This window comes from Kwoniella bestiolae, chromosome 5 (assembly GCF_000512585.2).
Source record: "Kwoniella bestiolae CBS 10118 chromosome 5, complete sequence".
NCBI classification, from domain to species: Eukaryota; Fungi; Basidiomycota; class Tremellomycetes; order Tremellales; family Cryptococcaceae; genus Kwoniella; species Kwoniella bestiolae.
Window position 1 is genome coordinate 1,560,192 of NC_089245.1, and position 19,376 is coordinate 1,579,567.

General features: G+C 47.7%; 9 protein-coding genes across 9 annotated transcripts; 6 read left to right on the forward strand and 3 right to left on the reverse strand.

Moving 5' to 3' along the window:
• Window positions 1–66: 66 nt before the first annotated feature.
• I302_106969 (uncharacterized protein) lies at window positions 67–1,950 on the forward strand (the record flags this gene model as incomplete). Its single annotated transcript, XM_065870379.1, has 6 exons — window positions 67–357; window positions 420–689; window positions 731–1,002; window positions 1,124–1,180; window positions 1,240–1,792; window positions 1,852–1,950. 6 exons carry the CDS (start codon window positions 67–69, stop codon window positions 1,948–1,950), a joined length of 1,542 nt encoding a protein of 513 aa, XP_065726451.1.
• A 554-nt stretch (window positions 1,951–2,504) lies between these two features.
• Window positions 2,505–2,828, forward strand: I302_106970 (uncharacterized protein; the record flags this gene model as incomplete). The annotated part of the gene is made up of 2 exons (XM_019192380.1): window positions 2,505–2,625; window positions 2,686–2,828. 2 exons carry the CDS (start codon window positions 2,505–2,507, stop codon window positions 2,826–2,828), a joined length of 264 nt encoding a protein of 87 aa, XP_019045377.1.
• A 163-nt stretch (window positions 2,829–2,991) lies between these two features.
• I302_106971 (uncharacterized protein) lies at window positions 2,992–4,674 on the reverse strand (the record flags this gene model as incomplete). Its single annotated transcript, XM_065870380.1, has 2 exons — window positions 2,992–3,894; window positions 4,300–4,674. 2 exons carry the CDS (start codon window positions 4,672–4,674, stop codon window positions 2,992–2,994), a joined length of 1,278 nt encoding a protein of 425 aa, XP_065726452.1.
• Window positions 4,675–5,121: 447 nt separating this feature from the next.
• Window positions 5,122–6,148, forward strand: I302_106972 (uncharacterized protein; the record flags this gene model as incomplete). The annotated part of the gene is made up of 4 exons (XM_065870381.1): window positions 5,122–5,482; window positions 5,525–5,637; window positions 5,702–5,845; window positions 6,035–6,148. 4 exons carry the CDS (start codon window positions 5,122–5,124, stop codon window positions 6,146–6,148), a joined length of 732 nt encoding a protein of 243 aa, XP_065726453.1.
• Window positions 6,149–7,695: 1,547 nt separating this feature from the next.
• Window positions 7,696–10,166, forward strand: I302_106973 (uncharacterized protein; the record flags this gene model as incomplete). Its single annotated transcript, XM_019192377.2, has 6 exons — window positions 7,696–7,816; window positions 7,914–8,577; window positions 8,622–9,186; window positions 9,238–9,304; window positions 9,347–10,057; window positions 10,120–10,166. 6 exons carry the CDS (start codon window positions 7,696–7,698, stop codon window positions 10,164–10,166), a joined length of 2,175 nt encoding a protein of 724 aa, XP_019045374.2.
• Window positions 10,167–10,582: 416 nt separating this feature from the next.
• On the reverse strand, window positions 10,583–13,779 carry I302_106974 (uncharacterized protein; the record flags this gene model as incomplete). Its single annotated transcript, XM_019192376.1, has 9 exons — window positions 10,583–11,440; window positions 11,496–12,103; window positions 12,153–12,305; window positions 12,355–12,487; window positions 12,542–12,665; window positions 12,727–12,796; window positions 12,873–13,018; window positions 13,076–13,422; window positions 13,489–13,779. The coding sequence occupies 9 exons, from the start codon at window positions 13,777–13,779 to the stop codon at window positions 10,583–10,585; spliced, it is 2,730 nt and encodes a 909-aa protein (XP_019045373.1).
• Window positions 13,780–15,072: 1,293 nt separating this feature from the next.
• Window positions 15,073–15,926, forward strand: I302_106975 (uncharacterized protein; the record flags this gene model as incomplete). Its single annotated transcript, XM_019192375.1, has 6 exons — window positions 15,073–15,167; window positions 15,240–15,326; window positions 15,386–15,464; window positions 15,526–15,737; window positions 15,798–15,850; window positions 15,904–15,926. 6 exons carry the CDS (start codon window positions 15,073–15,075, stop codon window positions 15,924–15,926), a joined length of 549 nt encoding a protein of 182 aa, XP_019045372.1.
• A 72-nt stretch (window positions 15,927–15,998) lies between these two features.
• Window positions 15,999–17,788, reverse strand: I302_106976 (uncharacterized protein; the record flags this gene model as incomplete). The annotated part of the gene is made up of 3 exons (XM_019192374.1): window positions 15,999–16,972; window positions 17,024–17,236; window positions 17,293–17,788. The coding sequence occupies 3 exons, from the start codon at window positions 17,786–17,788 to the stop codon at window positions 15,999–16,001; spliced, it is 1,683 nt and encodes a 560-aa protein (XP_019045371.1).
• A 439-nt stretch (window positions 17,789–18,227) lies between these two features.
• Window positions 18,228–19,338, forward strand: I302_106977 (uncharacterized protein; the record flags this gene model as incomplete). Its single annotated transcript, XM_019192373.1, has 3 exons — window positions 18,228–18,260; window positions 18,324–19,161; window positions 19,232–19,338. The coding sequence occupies 3 exons, from the start codon at window positions 18,228–18,230 to the stop codon at window positions 19,336–19,338; spliced, it is 978 nt and encodes a 325-aa protein (XP_019045370.1).
• Window positions 19,339–19,376: the final 38 nt, after the last annotated feature.

Sequence of the window (19,376 nt, forward strand, 5' to 3'; positions counted from 1 at the left end):
AGTCATCTCTCTCTGTCTCTCGTTGCCTTTTCGTCCTGCTATCAACATCGATTTTCGGATCCCATCATGTCCAGGAACTCAACCGCAGGCTATATCGATCAGAGTGAGAATGACGTCGCTGCACAAGCAGCTCAGGTGGATTCAGAGGTGTCACATCAATTCGACGATGCTCAATCTAGTGGCTCAAGTATGGAGGAGGAGTCGGACGAAGGGGTACCATTCGATGATCTGTCTGTGTCTGATGATCAGTTTGACCAGAATATCGGTGGACTAGAAGACGGGGACTTGGACGAAGAGTCTGGAGACTGGGATGTTGATGACGAAGACTGGGAATTAGCCAATGGCGGTGAGTGCTATGTGAGGGATACGATTTTGCTGATATGATAGATTTCACCAAGCAATATAATCGAGTGAGGCAGCAACACGCTGCGACAACCGGTTCTGCCCCTTTACCTGCCCGTAATGCCCCTTCTCAGGCATCTTCTTCCAAAACCTCCAAGACCAATCCGTTCGCCAGTGTAGGTGTGGCCATGAACCCAAAGGTTGCGCATGAGAAGCAGGACAAGGATAAGAGTGATCGCGCGACTCAGGATCAGGTCTTAGACTCTAGAACTAGACTAGTATTGGCTGGCTTGGTGAACCGTAACCTTATAGGCAAGATTGAGCGGTGTGTAAGCACTGGTAAAGAGGTAAGTCACGATCGTACGGGGAACCATCGCTGACAGACCAGGCAAATGTGTATTATGCTCTTCCTGGTGTCGCTGTCAAAATATACAGAACTTCTATCCTCAATTTCAGATCTCGATCAAACTACATAGTTGGGGAGCAGCGTTTTAAAGGGGAATACACTTCATCCAAGAATCCAAGGAAGATGGTGAGGGTGTGGGCGGAGAAAGAGTTACGGAACTTGCGACGTTTGGTGCAAGGTGGTATACGTGCGCCTAAAGTATTTGATTGCAAGGAAAATGTCTTGGTGATGGAATTTTTGGGCGACGGTGACAAGTGAGTCTGACTTACGTCAGGTCCAAGCTGACTTGAGTAGTGCATCACCTCGATTGAAAGATGCGCAAGTCGAGGCAGATCGGCTAGACGCTTTGTATGCCGAGCTCGTTATAGCTGCTAGGCGGATGTACCAGCATTGTCATCTAGTTCACGCTGATCTAAGTGAATATAACATTCTGTGAGTGATCAGCCGTATCGCACCGGGTGCGATCATCACTAATATAAAATCCCAATAAGACTGCACGAAGGTCACTTGTGGATTATCGATGTATCTCAGTCCGTCGAACATGATCACCCCAAGGCTTTCGACTTTCTACGGGCTGATTTACAGAACGTCGAGGACTTCTTTGAACGTCGTGGGGTCAAATGTCTAGGTCTCAGAAGAGCATGGGAATTTGTGGTCACCGAGAATGTGGGACTGAGCCCGGAGGAAGAACTGAGTACAGGTGGAGATGACAAGCTCACAGCCATAGTTACCGAATGGTTAAGCCAACCATCAAACAAAACAGATGATGCTGTCTTCATGTCGTCCTATATCCCTCGAACATTGGCCGAAGTCTATGATCCAGAACGAGACGTAGATCTCTTAAAACGTGGAGGAGGGGACGATCTGATCTATGCTGGGATCACCGGCTTGAAATTAGCAGAGAAAACGGAGCGGAAAGAGGTGAAAGAAGTTCGATTCGAGGATGCCCCGGCGGAGGAGGAGGTGGCTGAATCAAATTGGGAGGCTGAAGATGAGCCGCATAAACCACGGGGTTTCCGTCATGAAGATAAGGATGCTAAAAAGGTGAGTTTCGCGCTCATTCATCTTGGTCGCGTCGACTAACAACACTCGTATTTTGGTAGGAACGTAAAAAGGCTCTCAAGGAGGAAAATCGGGAAAAACGGAAGAACAAGATGCCTAAAGCGGAGAAGCAGCGTTTGATCAAGAAATCTCAGAAGTAACGATTGATCTGACATGTATTATAATACTGCAATACGATCGGAAGAGGTTAGCACGAATCAATATGAATGCCTGCACATGCATGTACAGTACAACTGACACCATGACACTATATGCACTGATCATCATCTTCCCGATCTGTGGTAATTGCTACTTTATCACGTAAAACGAGTAATGTTCTCAACCGGATCAGGCACACTGACCAACATCGCGTTCGATTCGATCAGAACTGTGTTGATCGATCGGATCGGATCAGATGTAAATGATGAGAGAGACTTGACTGATACAACATGGCTGGCTTATGACATCGTTGGAATCCTATTGCATATCACAATGAAAGCTCCCTCGATGCTGGCATCTTGGGACGATAAACAAAAGAAACTTGCGTCATATGTCTTTCAGATCCATTGCGTCATCAGTGGAGAGGATCCACGGTATATAAAGAAGGGGAAATGAGAACTTGAAATGTCCCTTCTCTTTTAACAACAATCGCAAACATAACATAACCTGAACACAACACAATAATCCACACCACCAAACAAACAAATCATCCATCATGTCATCTGACGAAGCCTTCGTATCTGCTGCCGACGCCAATGCCCCAGAGACCAATCAAAACGTTGCCCTCGAGGATAGACGAGTTGAGGAAAGTGAGGCCACTGGAAAGATTTCCAAAGGTATGTTACGCCCTCAACACGTCTCTGTACATCTTGGATATTAATCGTACACTTTTACAGATGAAGTAGAAGGTCTCAAAGATACCATCGGTGGTGGACAAGTCCTCGACGACTCGGAAGGTTACACTCGATCATCCAACAAGGATGTATCCGCTCTCAAACAAGAAGACGAAGTAGACGCTGCCGTTGCTGACTTGGAGTAAACTTGTATCCTTGTACCAACATGCATTTGTATCGAAAGCTATCAAACTCATTTTCGAAACATCCTTGTCTCCTCTATCAGTGCCGATCACGTTGCACTCGCACATGATAAAATGCATAAGTGGATGATCAGGTATGTATACCTCTTCTCCCTCCCTACCACACCTATTCTTTCTTGTTCGACCGCTGTCTAGCCTCACTGCCTCCGGCCCTTTCCCGGGACCTCTGCCTTCCGTGCGCTGCTCGATCCCGAGGTTTTCCACCTGAATTGATGAACTCATGCAGTTCATTGTCCAAACGGTATCCGATAGATTTCATTTCATCGACCACCAGTCGCCAGCGCGAGTCATTGAGAGGAACGCATTTACGCACAAGCGAGTTGTAAACCGCATACGAAGGTTTAAATCCATCGCCTTTAGCTTTTTCGAGGTAATAGAAGGCATCCTCGTAGGTTGGCTGCGTGAGGCAAAGATTGATCATGTGTTCGTACGTCGTGGCATTGGGAGGTATGGACTGGGTGGTCATTTCATTAAGAATGGTGTCGCCGAGAGGTCGGTGTTGTGCGGCGACACAACAGGCCAATACCAGATTATAGGTATCGACGTTGGGTGTAAGACCTAGATCCACAGCGGCCGCCTGAGTCGCTCGTGCACGCTGGAGATCTCCCAGTCGGGCCGAAGCATCGATGAGTGCGTTGAGCGCTGTGATGTCGATCGGTTGACCTGCCTTGTACAAATCTTCAAGGGCATAGAATGCTTGATCGACCACTTCAGCGTTGGACAAGACAGAGACTATGGGTTGCACAGTTGCCATGGTCGGGGTGATTCCAGCATCGCGGATCGAAACGAGGACGTGGAAGGCGTTGGGCACTTCTCCTGCATTGCAGAACGCTTCGAGCAAGGGAGCGAGATGCTGTTCTTGAGGAGGAACGGGTAGCGATTCGAGGATGGAGGAAGCAAAATCAGGTCTGCCCCATCGTCCTGCCGCATTGAGCATCGACAGGATCAGACCCTCATCAGGCGTGTAGCTGGATTTGACTCTGTACCAGGCTGTTTCTACACCAGCAAGCTACGGATATCAGCGATAGTCCTTGTCACTTGGACTCACATAATGAGCATCCGCACTAGCTATGAGTATATTAACCCATGCGCTTTGATCTAGTCTGGCTCCTACAGCCGAGTCATTCTCGACCTTCTCAGCTATTTGCATCGCCAAACGAGGACTGCCCCACTCGCAAGCTAATCGGATTGCGGTCTTGACAGTCTGAAGCGAAGGTGTGATTCGTTTGACAAACATCTCATTGAGAACGTAGATCAGGTGCTCGAGGTTACCGCTGGAAGCCGCTGCTCGTGCGAGACCATTATAGCTGCCCGCAAGCTTGGAATCGGTGTACAAGAGGAATGATTGAAGCAGGTGAGGGTATGCCGACGAAAACTGAATGATCAGCACGCGTCAGCGGGAAGATTCACTCACCCTTAGAAAGGCCTCCATTCCCTCTGATCCCAGATCAACATTCCCAGCTTTAGCGTCGTCCCATGCTGCTTGAGCTACCTGCCATCCTATGTCCCCTGCTTCTTCAGCTTCCACACTTCGACTCAAAGAGAAATCTCCCGCTGCTCTGAGTATAGCAACATAGGCTTCTGGCCGAGGACGTCTTGATTCTGATTTTAGCCTAGCCAGACGTTCGAGGAGTACCGAAAGACTTTCCTGCTCTGGAGCTTGACGACCTAATTTAGGGAGTGGTGTTCGTTTCGTGGGAAGAGGTTTACCGACTGAACGAGGTGAAGATGCTGTGTTCAATTCTCTTTTGAAGACCAAAGAGCGACACGACCTGCAGAGGTTGGACATTGCAGGGATGTTGCGACGAGATTGAGCAGAACAAAGACGAGTAGCAAGTGATATAAGATGATGTCCTCGTCTTCAACTTTAGCAAGTAGCACAGTAAGGTGAGAGTGATTTCGACTTTTTACCAACCCAAGGGCTTTGTTCCACGTGGCTCCCACACTCTCTGGTCTACAGCTTCTCATGACGTGGCAATGATGTTTCCATGTCATCACCAGTCATTTGACTACGAGATGGGTGGGATGGTACGATAGACAGATAGATGGGTTTATGCAGTGATAAGGATGATTCCGTGTGTGTGTGTGTGTGGGGTGTTTATGTTGCTATTGAGATGCAGTGTTATCTGACCATCTATCTCATATCCATTCAAACATATATATATATACATCATCATCATCATCCCTATCCCTCCCTATCCCTTCAAGCTCATATCGTGCCAGTGCTCCTTCCATCATGGCACCTCCATCAGTCACTCTCACAGCTCCTCCCCATTCTCCCTCGCGTTCCAGATCAGTCTCACAACCTATTCCTGAAGACGCAGCACTGGATCATCTCGACACGCTTTCTCCGCTCAAACCTTCTCGTTCCACCGTCTTCCGCTCATCCTCGTCGAATAACGTGCAAAGGGGTCATAATGTCTCCGGTAACTCAAGCCATAATCATTCAAACAGTCCAAGCTTTCGTAAGCCTCAAGGTCGTGCAAGAAGTAGCAGTCTCGTCACGGTGACCGAGGTTGGTGGCGATGACCCTGACAACGTCGTGGACAGGTTGGGTGTCGGAAACAATGAGAATGCTGAATGGGTCAACGCTCCAGGTATGTACAAATAAATGAAGGATCTTTAGCTGATGACATCAGGTGCTTGGGTCATGCATCCCCTACTTATATTGCTGGCCAAGATGTTGATCGACGCCATTCCCGGGATGACACAAGATGTCAGTTGGACTATCGTCAATCTCGGCTATATGTCGGTGAGTGTCACTTTGTATTGCTCGTCGGTCCCATCGAGCTAATAACATGTCATGACCTCTTTAGGTGTCCTTCCTCATGTTCCACCATGCCACCGGTGTTCCATTCGAATCAATGATGACTTCTGCGGGTGCATACGATGATCTGACGCTTTGGGAACAAATTGACTCGGGAGCGCAGTATACTCCCGCGAAGAAGTTTTTGACCAGTGTCCCTATCGGATTGTAAGTCAGTAGCTACAACGAATCAGGCTGACGTGTCAGATTTTTGATATCAACACATTACACGAAATACGATTATACCCTTTTCGCCCTCAATTTCGCTGCTCTGGTATTTGTGCTGTTCCCGAAACTTCCAGTTGTAAGTCTCGGTCTGCATGAGTAACGCTGATCGCTATAGCTTCATCGTCTCCGGTTCCATTTCGCTGTTCCCGACACCGACTCTGCTCCTACGCCACTCACCTCTCGACCGCCCTCTCCTTTCATGGACAAACCGGCCAAACTGTCGTCATAATTTGTAGATGAAGAGATATGTCAGCTTTACATGTTCATTTGACAGTATCGGATCTACGCGGACACAGTCATTGACAGAATACGGAGTATGCTGAAGATGCTGACCACCCAAGACCCGCTCGGCATCTGTTTATGTCTTCATTTTATCACTCTCTAATCAACATAATCTACGTTTCAATCTTTGGCTTCCTCGGTCATATGGCAGCGTCTCATAGACTTCGGAACCAGTCACCTCATCACTTGATGACGCAGGCAATTCGTTGCGTGCAACCTGTTTCACGGGATGTACGCGTTAGACTTGGTTCTCACGGCGCGAAATAAGGATTTTGCGTTGCTTCTTTGTGCGTTTGATTGGACTCAGAGGCAGGTTGTCTGTCCTTCTGACGTTGGCACAATTCAGCTGGTAGTATATCATGCGAGCCCGTGTGTGTTTGCGAATGTCCTTCGAGCATTTCTTCAGACGGTCCGACTCGCCATGTATAGAAGAAGGGTGGAATCACCCGTACTCTCTGTCGTTTTGAGGGCTGACATCCGATAGCCAAGGTAAAGCGAGTCAGCTGACTGGGTGCTCAACAGAATTGGCTGGAATTCATAGGATCAATCAGGGGATCGCTACGTATTTATGTAATGGTGATGGAGGAATTAAGGCGGTCCAAAGCGTGTCCTTCGGATGCTTATACTGATCCTCCAGATCTCCCAACCTCCTTCCTTGCTCAGGTAGGGTCATATCTCCTCTCACATGTCATTGCACTCACTTTCCATGCAAGTCGAGACTCTCTTTCCATCCTGAACGGAGAATAGAGAATATCGACAAAGGGACGCTACAAGTGCAGTAGTGCAAAAGTGTCTAGTCAGGCCCACAGACCATACGCAAACACATTCATTTCATTTATGCCTAGACCACGAGTATAGATAGTCCTTGTGGTACTTGCGGTCTCAGCCTACCAACGGCATGACTAGAGGAAGGGTATGGGTGGTAAGAGCTGTCAGAGTATGGCGAGGAATGAGATCTGACAGTGACTGGAAGGTTGGAAAGAGAGGGGAATCCCGCCCGTTATGACGTCTTCTTTTTCAGTCTGCTGCTTGCGATTTTCCATTGCATTTCATTCACTCACTCTGTATCCGTAGATCTATCTCTGTGACCCTTGACCACTCACTCTGCGCATTACCAGATAACATATTTATAACCTTGCTCTCATTCGATTTTCAACCTTTTCATTGAATGAGAGGAGGATGTAATGCATGGATCAGCTTGAGATTGTATCATCCATGTCTGTTACATATATACATTCCGAGGGTTGAGTTGGCCATTGTGTTCAGAGAGAGTCAACCCAACGTCCACTCGGACAAGTTTACTCCGACTCACAGAATAATAGTACAACGTCGATTTTTCCCTTTTCTCTCTCTCCCTCTCCCTCTCTCTTACACCTCACAGTAGCAAACCCCCCCTTTTTCGATCCAACTTTGACATCCGCTTTTCATCATCATCATCTTCATCTTCTTCTATACGTCTGCTAGTCACGACAATCGCTCAGAGGTCTGTTTAGCATGAAACCGTACAATACGGATCGACCTCCACCGAATTACCCTCCTTATCAAGCTACTCGTAGAAGGGAGTCTGACGGTGACATGATGTTGGGTGGTCATTATCCTGCAGGAGGGATGCACCGTGAGTCCCTCTTGTTTCGTTTTACATTCAGTGATCATAGAGCAAGCTGCAGCTGTCGAACTAATCCTCTGCTTTCTTGAATGTTCCACTTCCATAGATCCCATGCCGCCGCAAGATAATCAGGATACAGATCTACAGAATCAGATGCAGAACCTTCAAGTTGGCCCTACTCAACCTCCTTATCATTCTTATCAACCTGGTCCCGAAGAACAACCCTATCAGCCTTATAATGAGCCCTTTTACCCTCCTCCACAGCCCTTCCAATATCCTGCGTATTCTTACTCGCCATACCCAGAAGCGATTCCAAGCCATGCACCTTCACCCATCAATTCCACACAACCATATGGAATCTGGACCAGCCCTCCCATGAGCCCCGCCATGTCTTCCACACCCTTCCGACCACCACCTCCTCCTCTTCCTCCCCTTCATCCTAGGCATGGCTCTGCGGGAGAGTATCAGGGTTACTACCGCGCTTCTTACAGTGGTCCAACTTCTACTTGGACCAGTCCATCCATGCCTTCCACTTATGGCTTCTACTCCCCTTACCAACAACAACTACCGACTATGGAGACGATTCGACCTCCACAGTCGAGCGAGTGGTCCCAGTCTTCCCCGATTCGCAGGACTGCTCGTCAATCATGGAGTGGTCCTTCCAGAAATCCCAAAGATGTCGCCTTGCAAGAAAAGGAGAAAGAGCGAAAGGCTTATCATCCTCAGGCCCCAGCTCGTAGATCTGACTGGGTGATGTGGGTCGGCAACGTGTGAGTGTATGAACTTTGAATCGCATTAGTGCTGACATTTACAGTCCTTCCAACACGTCTCATGAGGAATTATGGAGATATTTCAATAACACAATACCGACCATCAACGATCCAGATACCGATTCCGAGCCATGGCGAGGCCCATCATCCATCTTCCTAATCTCTCGCTCCTCCTGTGCTTTCGTCAACCTCTCTTCCCAATCTGACCTGGATCGCGCTGTCGCATTTTTCAACGGTAAATCCTTACGACCATGGGATGGCCGATGTCCTAGGATGCTATGTCGAGTAAGACGGAAGGATGATGATCTGAGATCAGGGGTGGGAGCTCAAAGAGGCACTGGCCTGCATCGAGCTTGGGTGAAGGACCAAGAGAGCAAACTACCTCGACAAGCTAGCTCAGCTTCTGTGAGCTCTGCCAATTCTGTTCCTCCTAGTCCAGCCGCATTGGAACATCCTCCCGAAGGTGAAGGTCGCCGTCGAGAATCCATCATAAAGGAGGGAAATGCTCTCAAGAAGCACCAGTCCAGTGGAAGTTTCGCCAGTACCAACTCGAGCTTCCTGGCGCGACATTTCCCCAGACGGGTTTTCATATTGAAAAGTCTAACAACGGTGAGTCCTCTATCGTGTGATTTATATACCAATATGCTCACGGAGAAATAGGCTGAATTGGAAGAATCTGTTCAAACTGGTACTTGGAAAACCCAACGTCACAATGAGCCGATCTTAGGTGAGTGGATAAGATGGACAGGATTATGGCTGACTTGTGTAGACCAAGCATTCCGAACATCGCAAGAAGTGTTCCTGATCTTTGGTGCAAATCGATCTGGTGAATTTTTCGGATTTGCTAAGATGATCGAACCGATTGACAAGGAAAGAGCAAAGAAAACTCAAACGACTGGCGCTTCGATCGGGCGGAAGCCAACGATCAACCTTGATGGAGAAACACGCCCTCCCTTCTTCCTGACACCATCCCAAAGTCACATTGCCAGCTCATCTCCTGGAGAGATCACGCCCAACGAAGAAGCCAAATTAGAACACGCTGCCGGTTGGCGTCGTACCGATCCATCTGACGTACGCAACAGGTCCAATCCTAATAACAAGTCGATCCAGTCAGCTCCGGAGTACAGGGCTCAAACACTCGATCCTAAAGCTCTGCAACACGATTATTTCCCCCCTGTACCTATAAACGACGAGGAAGAAGCGGATCATCAGGAGCACCTCGGTGGATCAAATCGTCAACCCACGGAAGATGATGAAGGTATTCTCAGGAAGGATACAGTTCTGACTCCCGATGAAAAGGCGGAGCGAGAAGAAGAAGAGGCTCATGACGAGTTTGTGGAAGAAAGTCGAGGCCACGTCTTCCGCATTGAATGGGTCAAAGTCGGACCTATCCCTTTCAACAAGACTCGTCATTTGAGAAATCCTTGGAATTCGGATCGTGAAGTGAAAGTATCGAGGGATGGTACGGAGGTTGAACCTAGTGAGTGCTTATCGCCTGACGCTGAGACTGGTATTGCTACACAATGCTGACATCCCCTTTAGCTATCGGGTCCACGCTCATGGCTGAATGGGACAAATTGCAATCCTAAAAACCCCTCTCCTCGGCTCTCCTGTTTCATATATCCTTGCATCAGATACCCCTGCAACCCGTACACGTATTAGTTGTCTGTTTATTAGCATATCATTTCTATCATCTTGGATCCTTGGGAATAAATCTTTGTTGAATCAAATACACGCATGCATCGGAGGTATACACTTGTACTGTGGAATGGATCCTCCTATCGCATAATTTCGTAATGTTAGACAAAACAATATGCTTTTTTCACTAATTAAACACGTTACAGCGATGATCTTTGCCGAAGACAGCACATTTTACACGACGTAAATAGCACTCGGTCGACGATAAAGCGTCGTATTCGAGCTATGTGCTGAAAGGTCCTATATTCCGGATTCAATGCATGAATGATATAAAGTCGTCACAACTAGAAATCCAACATGAGCTAGACTACCGCTTCTTCTCCGGTTCGACAAACGAAACACTAGGACCTTCGACGCCTCGACCAGACCCAGTTGACTGTATGGACGCAGATCTGAACATCGAGAGATTAGGGTTCTTCTTGAATCCAGGAGCGTTTGCCCCGTAATTATTGATCGTCGGTGCGGATTCGGAGGAAGGTTCGACGTCGGGTGCGAATCGAATGGCGGGACTTCGAGAAGCTGACATGGTTTTGGTCAATGGAATGCCAAAACTGCCACTTCTTGATCCGTCATTCTCCATTTGGTCAGGTGTATTGACAATCGGTACCGGTCTGGATATATCTGATTTGGAGGGAGGGACAAGTAAAGTAGGGTTGGGTGGTGCAAGACCTTCCTCGGCTTTCGATGAGTCGTTCTCGCCTTCATTCGATTTCCTACCGAAAAGTCTAGCTGTGATTGATTTCTTCCCACTCTTGGTTCCACTCCCACTTCCTTTATGCACGTTGATCGCTGGAATCTTGTTATATGATTGATAGTTGGCAGAAGACGGAGCCTCCTCGGTATCAGATATGGCTTCCTCGTTCTCGCCATCTGTGGCCTGGACATTACCTCGACCACTTTGCACCGATGCCGAAGGTTCTAAGGGATGATCACTTTCCACTATACTGGGCGTGCTGGCACCTCCTCTCATCAATCCTAATCCAAGCCGATCGACCGCTTCTTTGCCCTCGTCTCGGACATGGGATGTGGCGTGTTCAAGTGATTTTGGCAGCATGTGAAGCATTTTATCCAATTCTTTGTGCTTGAGTCGATGCGGATGGACGAAACTCTCTTGCTCGCTGGGTTTGTCGTCACTGAAATGATTACGGATAACCTCGACCTCGACCTATATTTACATGTCAGCCCCGAGTGGATCTGATGTATGAAAAATAGAATCGCACCTCTTCGCTACCCTTTTTCTTCCTTTCGATGATGAGATGGTGTCCTTCACGATACTCAGCCAAAGGCGGAGTTCTCTCACCCTCTTTGTCGTGAATCTCCCTATCTCCCCGTGCTTCTTCGTCTTCCTGCTCATCATCTGTACCTTCCACATGACATCCTCTACTGTCTACAGAACTTCTTCTACTCGTACGTGATCGTCGAGACCGACGACTAGTCCTAGACCTGCCACTATCGGTGGAGCGTCTTCGACCTAATTCCTCGCCTTCCATTCGCTCTGGTTCTTGTGTGAGCCCGTTCTGCTCCTTCATCTCAATTTCTTCTCTTGGTGGCATAGTTCGTGAGCTTGAGCTACCGCCACTATCTTGCGATCCGAGCTTCTCTCCGTTATATCCGTCATGAAGCGTATCTCTCCTCTTGACGCCTATGTCACCCTCCTCAGGGTCATCGTCACGATTGATGGTGATCTGTTGACCTGGTGTGATACGTCGAGCATGAGTTGTCCACGCGGGCTCGTCTCCCCGTTGATCCATTGATAGACCCCGAGATCGGGTGTAGGTGATCGAGTGTACTCGTCGACCGAGCGAGAAGAAAGGAATGGACAGACCGTCTATCCAGGTCATCAGCAGATGAGATATTGCATGGTACAAATAACTCACGAGTAACGATTGATGAAAGCACTAAGAACGCTGTGATGGGACCGATTACTTCTCGCACACGTTCCACCTGAGCAGTATCTTTGTCTACATGACCCTCGGGTATGCTGGTTCTGGCCAAGGTGGAGATGAAAATGGCTCCGACTCCCATAGGTCCTGTAAATAGGTCAGTAAAGCGACGCTTGAATCTGGCAATTCGACTCACCAAACCATCCAGTGAAGATGGCTTCCCGGAATGTCTTGATATCCGGTATAAACTTGTAGAGACCAATAATGACTGGTAACCGACGAACGAGGAGGATGAGAATGGCCAGCGCCACAAGTCTCCATACTCGAAGCTAAACTTGTGAATCAGCGATTGTGGCTTTGCGGAGAAAGGGCATATTACTTACGTCCGGTGTGTTCCATTCTCCAAATGGGATGATGGCCCCGATATAGATGAAGGCAGCACAATTGAAAAGCAGATCGATAACGTTCGAGAACACGGCGTCATCGGTAGCTTTGTTAAAGTAACCGCTGTGATGGAAATGTCAACAAGAAGAACGGGGTGATGAACCAACTTGAGAGAACAACTCACTCCCAGGCAAAAGCACATCCACATGCGAAGGCACACAGGAGATCATCACTCCCCAAGAGGGCAGTCGCACCTGCAAAGAGTGAAAGCGAGTTAGCGCTGATCCAGGCTAATAGCATAACGCTCCCTCAAAGACGAAATAGGCTTACCCATTGACAAGACAGCCAAACTGACATATTGAGCGACGTAAGACTGTCTATCAATCAGTCGCTTTCGTTCTGCAAACTTCATGAATTTTCGAGCGGAAAATCCAAGAAGGACACCAATCGTCACACCGAGGACGATTTCGTACAACCTAAATTTTTGAAATTTGGGTAAGCGAAGGTTCTACTTCAAGCGCATCTACACTCACCAGGTCATGTAGAACCATTCTCCGACAGCATGTCCAGGACTTCTGTCGAGCATCAAATACAACGCAATGTATAAGAAAGGGAAAGCAGCTCCATCGTTACTTCCAGATTCGGCTGAGAGCAGATGCCGAATGTGGGTGGGAACGTGTTTGTCGGCGAATTTTCCACCAACAACCGCTTGAGCCAAGATAGGATCTGTCGGTGTCACTCCTGCTGCTATGACTAGAGCACCGAGGAAATGAAGTCCCGGGATCAGTCCCCACATGAGCAGTGCTGAGACCATCCACCCCCAGATCATACATGGTCCTAAGAGGAAGAATAGGGATCTCCAATGCCTTTTCATGTAAGCCTACGAGGTATGAAATGCAGCACAATGAGCGAGATGTGCCATTCAAGATAAAAGGGGAAAACTCACCTTTGGCAATTCAACTCCTACTGCGAAAACCGAGATAGCAATGATCACTCTGGTTACTTCCAACGTGATCTCATCCGTTACCTCATCATTATGACCTGCCCATCCTGCGGGGTCAAACAGTTTGAGACAGTGTGGTCCAATGATGATACCCAAGACGGTGGCGATGGGTGCTTCACCGATGTACAATTTTTCTTTCAAGAACAAAGACAACATACCAAACACCACGACGAAACCTCCTAGGAAGGTATACGCCAAGTGGGCGGGAGTGACTTCAAAGGGATGGAAGCCCATGATGCCTGAGAGTGACTGATCTGACTAAAAACCGATAGCGATGCGATACGAATTAGTGATAATGAAAGGTTGATTATATCATCAGAATAGACCGGAGATGTTTGTGTTGATCTGGGTATTTCCAGTCGCAGGGGAAGCAATCTTGGATTTGATTATAATGCTTTACTGATTGGGGAAGGTTTGATCACTCGTTGCCGCAGTACGAGTATCGGATAAGGATTTGAACCAGGCTTGTTGAAGAGATGTACGAGGTGAAAATCTGGAACGGAAGGGGAAATGAGATATGTGTTGATGCGGAGTGAGGTGTATGTGAGTGTTGGGTGTGCAGGAGGTTGCGTTGAAGGGCTGTGGGTCGGTGTGATTGTGGTTGTGTTGTGCGATGGGAATGATTATGATCACAATTATGATTGCGATTATTCAACCGGAAAGGATGAGAGGGTACACCGAGGGTAGGGTGTCGATTTGGTCGATGAAGAGTGTTGCTGCAAAATGTCTTTGTCTACTGCGACTATTACCCTTAGCTTGTTGAGGCCTGTAAAGAGATCCTCCACTTGATGCGTTATGATGATGCTGATGATGATGATGCTGTGATAAGAAGAAGATGAAGAAGATGAAAAGAATGAAAAGATGTAAGAATGCCAAGACTAACTGTGGACTGTCAACTGTGAATTTAAGGATCAAGCTAAGGATCTATTTATCCCAAGAAATACGAGGGGACATGGTTGAAAACCCTGATATATACAGTATCAAACACACAAACAATCCTCATCCTCAGCCGAGCGTCATCATCGTAACATCTCTTCATCTTGTCAACATGAGAACGCTTTGCTTCGTGGACAGTGAACTGCAGCTGAGATGCAAGTGCATCAAAGGGTGATCCATGACTCGTTCAACGTCCAGCTGAAAGCTACAAGCCATATATCACAGGTCATCAAAGGACTTTTTTTGCATGATGACAGTCCGACACCTCAGGTATGGTATGACAGTCATGCCAAGAATGAAGACAGAGATAGTAACCAACAATTAAGATACCAAGAAGATGCATACTCCATAAATAGAAGATTCAGGTTGAAAAGCCAAGAAGATGAGCCCGAGGTCAAACATCCGGTCATATGCTTGTTACATACCTAGTTATGTAAACCGGGATTGACGATCGAGGTATATATACACATCGTGAATATGAATGGTTTTCATCTCCCTCTCACTGAGCTCAAAGTCCACTCGGTAATGCTGCCTAGAGCTCAATCCATCTTCGTCAACAAATTTGGTCTATCAAGTACGCACCTAAGGAAGATGACTTCCAATCAAGCGATTCCTCTTGCTCCTCGGAAAGCCGAAGAGGACGTATGGAAGTACCCTCGTCCACCAGCTTTGCAACGTACACCCAAGTGAGAATCACCCAAATTATCTTCCAATCCAGCTTGCTGACTGACTGACTGACAACACCTCTTTTCAACTAGTCGTCTGAGAGTAGTCTGGACTTCTGCAGAGGGTATCGAGACGGTCATAGCTGATACCACCGAGGGTTATCGAGTGCTGGAAACGAGGTGAGCGATCGAGGTCATTCTCATTCACCACGGACTCGAATGGTGGTAACGGGTTATAGTCATCCGCCAACATATTATCTCCCCCCTTCTGCAATCAAGGTACCTCTCACCAAAACATCAAGGCAAACTTTCTGCGAGGTCAGTAGCATAGCAAACAGAAGGAATCTGAAACCTGCTGACACGATTCACATTTACACAGTGGAAGGGTAAAGCTTCGTATCATACCTTTAATCCCCCATCTTCTTCCAGGCCGATAAATGACAGGATATGGTCGTACCCCAGCCCTACACCAGGATTCACCCCTATAAAAGACTACCTGAGCTTCTACGCTTCTACCGGAATGAGTGAGGCTCAAGCAGGGGGAAGTTGGAGATGCTTCGTCGACGATGAAGAGGTCGGAGTACAAGAGGGGTAAGCGAGATCCATCGATCGAGAGATCATCAGGCAGTCTGCTGACCTCTACAATTGCAGTGACTTCTACGGTGGATGGATCACAAGCAATATCAGAGGCAAGATGAAGGGAGGTAAGTGAGAAACACCAGAATGATGCCGGATTCAAGGCTGATGTGTGTCATAGGACCCGGTACATGGGGATGGTAGTTATGATGTATGATATATATACCATGAGTGGTCTGCATGCAGAATCGTGAACCGTACAAGTCCATCTCCAATCTACACCCTATCTTTACCATTGACAACATCGTATTTCTTTCCTCTTATACCCCAAGTACCCCAATTAGTCTTCACACCAACCCTCACATCCCATTCTGCAATCTCCCATTTCAAACTTCCGAAAGGGTTCACACCCGGTGTCAAGACCAATTCAAATTCATCTGTGACTCCTTCGATAGGTTCTATAGGTCCTGTAGGCAGCGCAACGTAATCTGGGAATTCTCGAACGGCTGATCCAGGCGAAGAAGCGGAGGGAGGGTTGGTACCGAACAGAGCTGAGACGTCACGTTGCAAGTCTAATGGTGAAAAGGCAGTGAAGAAGAATGGACATTTCGTTTCCAAGATTTGCTGCAGTGGTCGTCTCCATGTCGTCTGAGCTTGAACGAGGGTCTCGGGTGGTGCGTAAGGTACATCTCTCGAATTTTCACCATCAACTTCCGCAGGTGAATAAGCATTGGCGGAATCTTCGGCGGTCGCTCCAGCTTCGGACTTGTTGACTTCCTCCGCTCGATCAAACGTTATTTGGCCTTTACCGCCTTTTGTGATTTTCTCTAACAAGGGTTGATGGGGGAAACCGAAACCAGGTGAGAAAGCGAAGAACACGTCGGTGTATGGGTCGAAAGGTCCGAACTGCTCGTGAATCTGCTCATAGGGTGCTCGTATAGATGTAAGGGATAGCCGCTGATTGTAATTGAGTGTATAGCTGGGTACACCCCATCCGCCTTCTTCAGAGAAAGCGTACTCTTTCTTTTGACGCTGCTCGGCACTGACTAATGGTAAACCGACTTCAGGTCCGATAAAGTAGATATTGAAGTTGGTTCGAGGGAAAAGCCAGCATAGTTGAGCCCATAGATGTGGAGGTAGGGTGGATTCGGCTCGAGCACCGAGTAGGAACAGTCGGAAGGGTGGTTGAGGCTTCTCGGGAACGGTCCCTTCAGTAGCACCGGGAGGCAAGTGGAGAATAGAGTGAACGGCTGTGCAAAAAGTTAGTGCTGATCCCAGGTAGCTCGAGAACGTCGACTCACCAGCCATACTACGTCGTCCTTCTCTGGTTATTCTACCATTGCCGGAAGTGAAAGGTCCATTCTGGTGCAAGACACCAGCGATGGTCATAGGATAAGTGAGGATTTTAGACACATGTCGAACGGATCGATCGGAATCTATCGAAAGGAAATTTCGAGTGAAGAAGAGAGTGTCCCATGATGCAAAGTTGACGGCTGATTCGTATGGCTGTTCCTCTTTACTTTCGCATTAGTTAAAAGGCTCAGTCAAGAAGGCGGATATTTCAACTTACCAGGCATATTCTCAAACTCGACCATCTTCCTACCGCTCCTCAAATCATGTTCATCCTCATTCACTTCCTTCAACCTCCCACAGTACTCCCTATGCTCCTCTTTACCTTCTTCCCATCTCTCCTGATTCTTATGCGTAGGCCAGCCACAATCCGGACAGTCGAACGCGGGCCTCACCCGTTCATGGTGTTTCTCAAAAGAGGTAGGACAGAGCGAGACTGATTTTATTCGATCTGCTTTTTCTCGAAGTGCAGGAAAAGGTGATTGCGATAGAGGGTGGAACAGGTCATCTTGCGATAAGAGCGGTGGTGCAGGTTCGAAAGGCGTGGGAGTTTCCTTCTTCTTGAATATCCCGAAGAATGTACGCGTTTGGATGTGAGATGATGAAGGAGCGGTGGATCGGAGGGGTAAGATGGCGGAAGATCGGAGTGAAGGCGAGCGTATAGATGAGCTTGCGATCCGCCTAGGTACTTTTGCTCTTCTGATGGAGGACCTCATGGCTGATTCTGGGTGGTGCTGATGGACCAAAAAGCAAACAAAGTATGAACGGTGAATTGATCTTTGAGGATAGGATGAATTATTTCAACAATCAACAATCGTGAAATATCGGAGAGAGGGAGAGGGAGAAAGAAAGAGGGAAAGCGTACCATTAATGCAGCACTGTACATATACATGTCACGTGACACACTAACCCCCACCGCACACGCCTCAAGTTTGGCTTTCTTGATTTCGATCCTGTCGATTCTGTGTTGTTGTATTCCTCTGATTTATATCTGTATCTATAACTAACACCTCTTGCTTAAACAATTCTTAACCTCAATCTCCCATACAAACAACCCAACCCGCCGAGTCGGATCGGATGGTGGGGCTATAGCGAGTCTGACTGACCTCTCGTTGGGCATACATGTGTACAATCGATCTCTAGGCGATAGATATCATGCCAGTTACTCTGACACATCTGCCAGTAGAAGTAAGTAAACCCTCATCAAGTTTCAACCTTACATTGGTCAGCTGATAGAAGTGGACTCTACAGCTACTTCATCATATCCATCTCCTGGCTCTAAATCCATTCCTGCCATGCGTGAATAATCACCTTCACTCCATCTTCCACCAACCTTCCCCACACTACGCTGCGATCTACCTTCTCGAGTTATATTCCGCCTATGGTCCAAACGAGATTCTCACTCGTGCACTCAGACACCCAATATGTACCGTAGAGGTAACAGAGGAGATACGGAAGATCTGGGATCGGCGTAGAGGATATGTGGAACCCCTCCGAAAGGAAGAATTATCAAAGTCACCCAATACCAAGCGAAGGGATTCGACTGGATCTGTAATCAAACGGGATCAGCGGCATAGACCTAGATCAAGATCAAGATCACCTTCACCTTCACCCACACCACCTCCCGAACCTACCGCACCAGCACTCAGATGCTCAGAACTCCCTCGTCGCTTGTTTCGAGATCCTTTCAACCCTTCTCAGCCTGTCCACCCATTGATCACCTATCTATTCAGCAAATACGACCCCTCACCAAATTCTCATAAAGGGTATCCACTCTTTCGAGCAATCCTAACTTCAAACTACGAGCTGGTATCCTTCTTACTGCTTCATGGTGCAGATCCAAGCATAAGAGATTGTTTCGCTCTGGACATAGCTATATCGATGAAGGATCTGAGAATGGTCCAATTGCTGGTGGAGCGAGATCCATCTGACTCGGGTTCGGGTCCGAATTCATCACCTGCCAAGGAGGGTGTGAAGAAGGGCAAGAAGGTGAAATTGGGTGATAGAGTCGAGATTGGGACCAGAATGGTGGAAAAGGCGATAGAGAAGGGTTCACAGGAGATTATCAATTATTTCGTGTATGACAAGAGTGAGCTTCCTTCTTGTATACATAGACAAAACCATGAAAATGGTACCAAGCTAACACAGTTCACACATAGAGGTCATGCCGCCTCTTCATTCAATTATGAACATCGGTAAATCCGATCGCAGCAAGTCGCAAAAGCGCAAGAAACCCTCAAGATCTTCCTTACCCACCAAAGCATAATGAACACTCAGCACCAGCGCATGTTGTATTAGTATCAT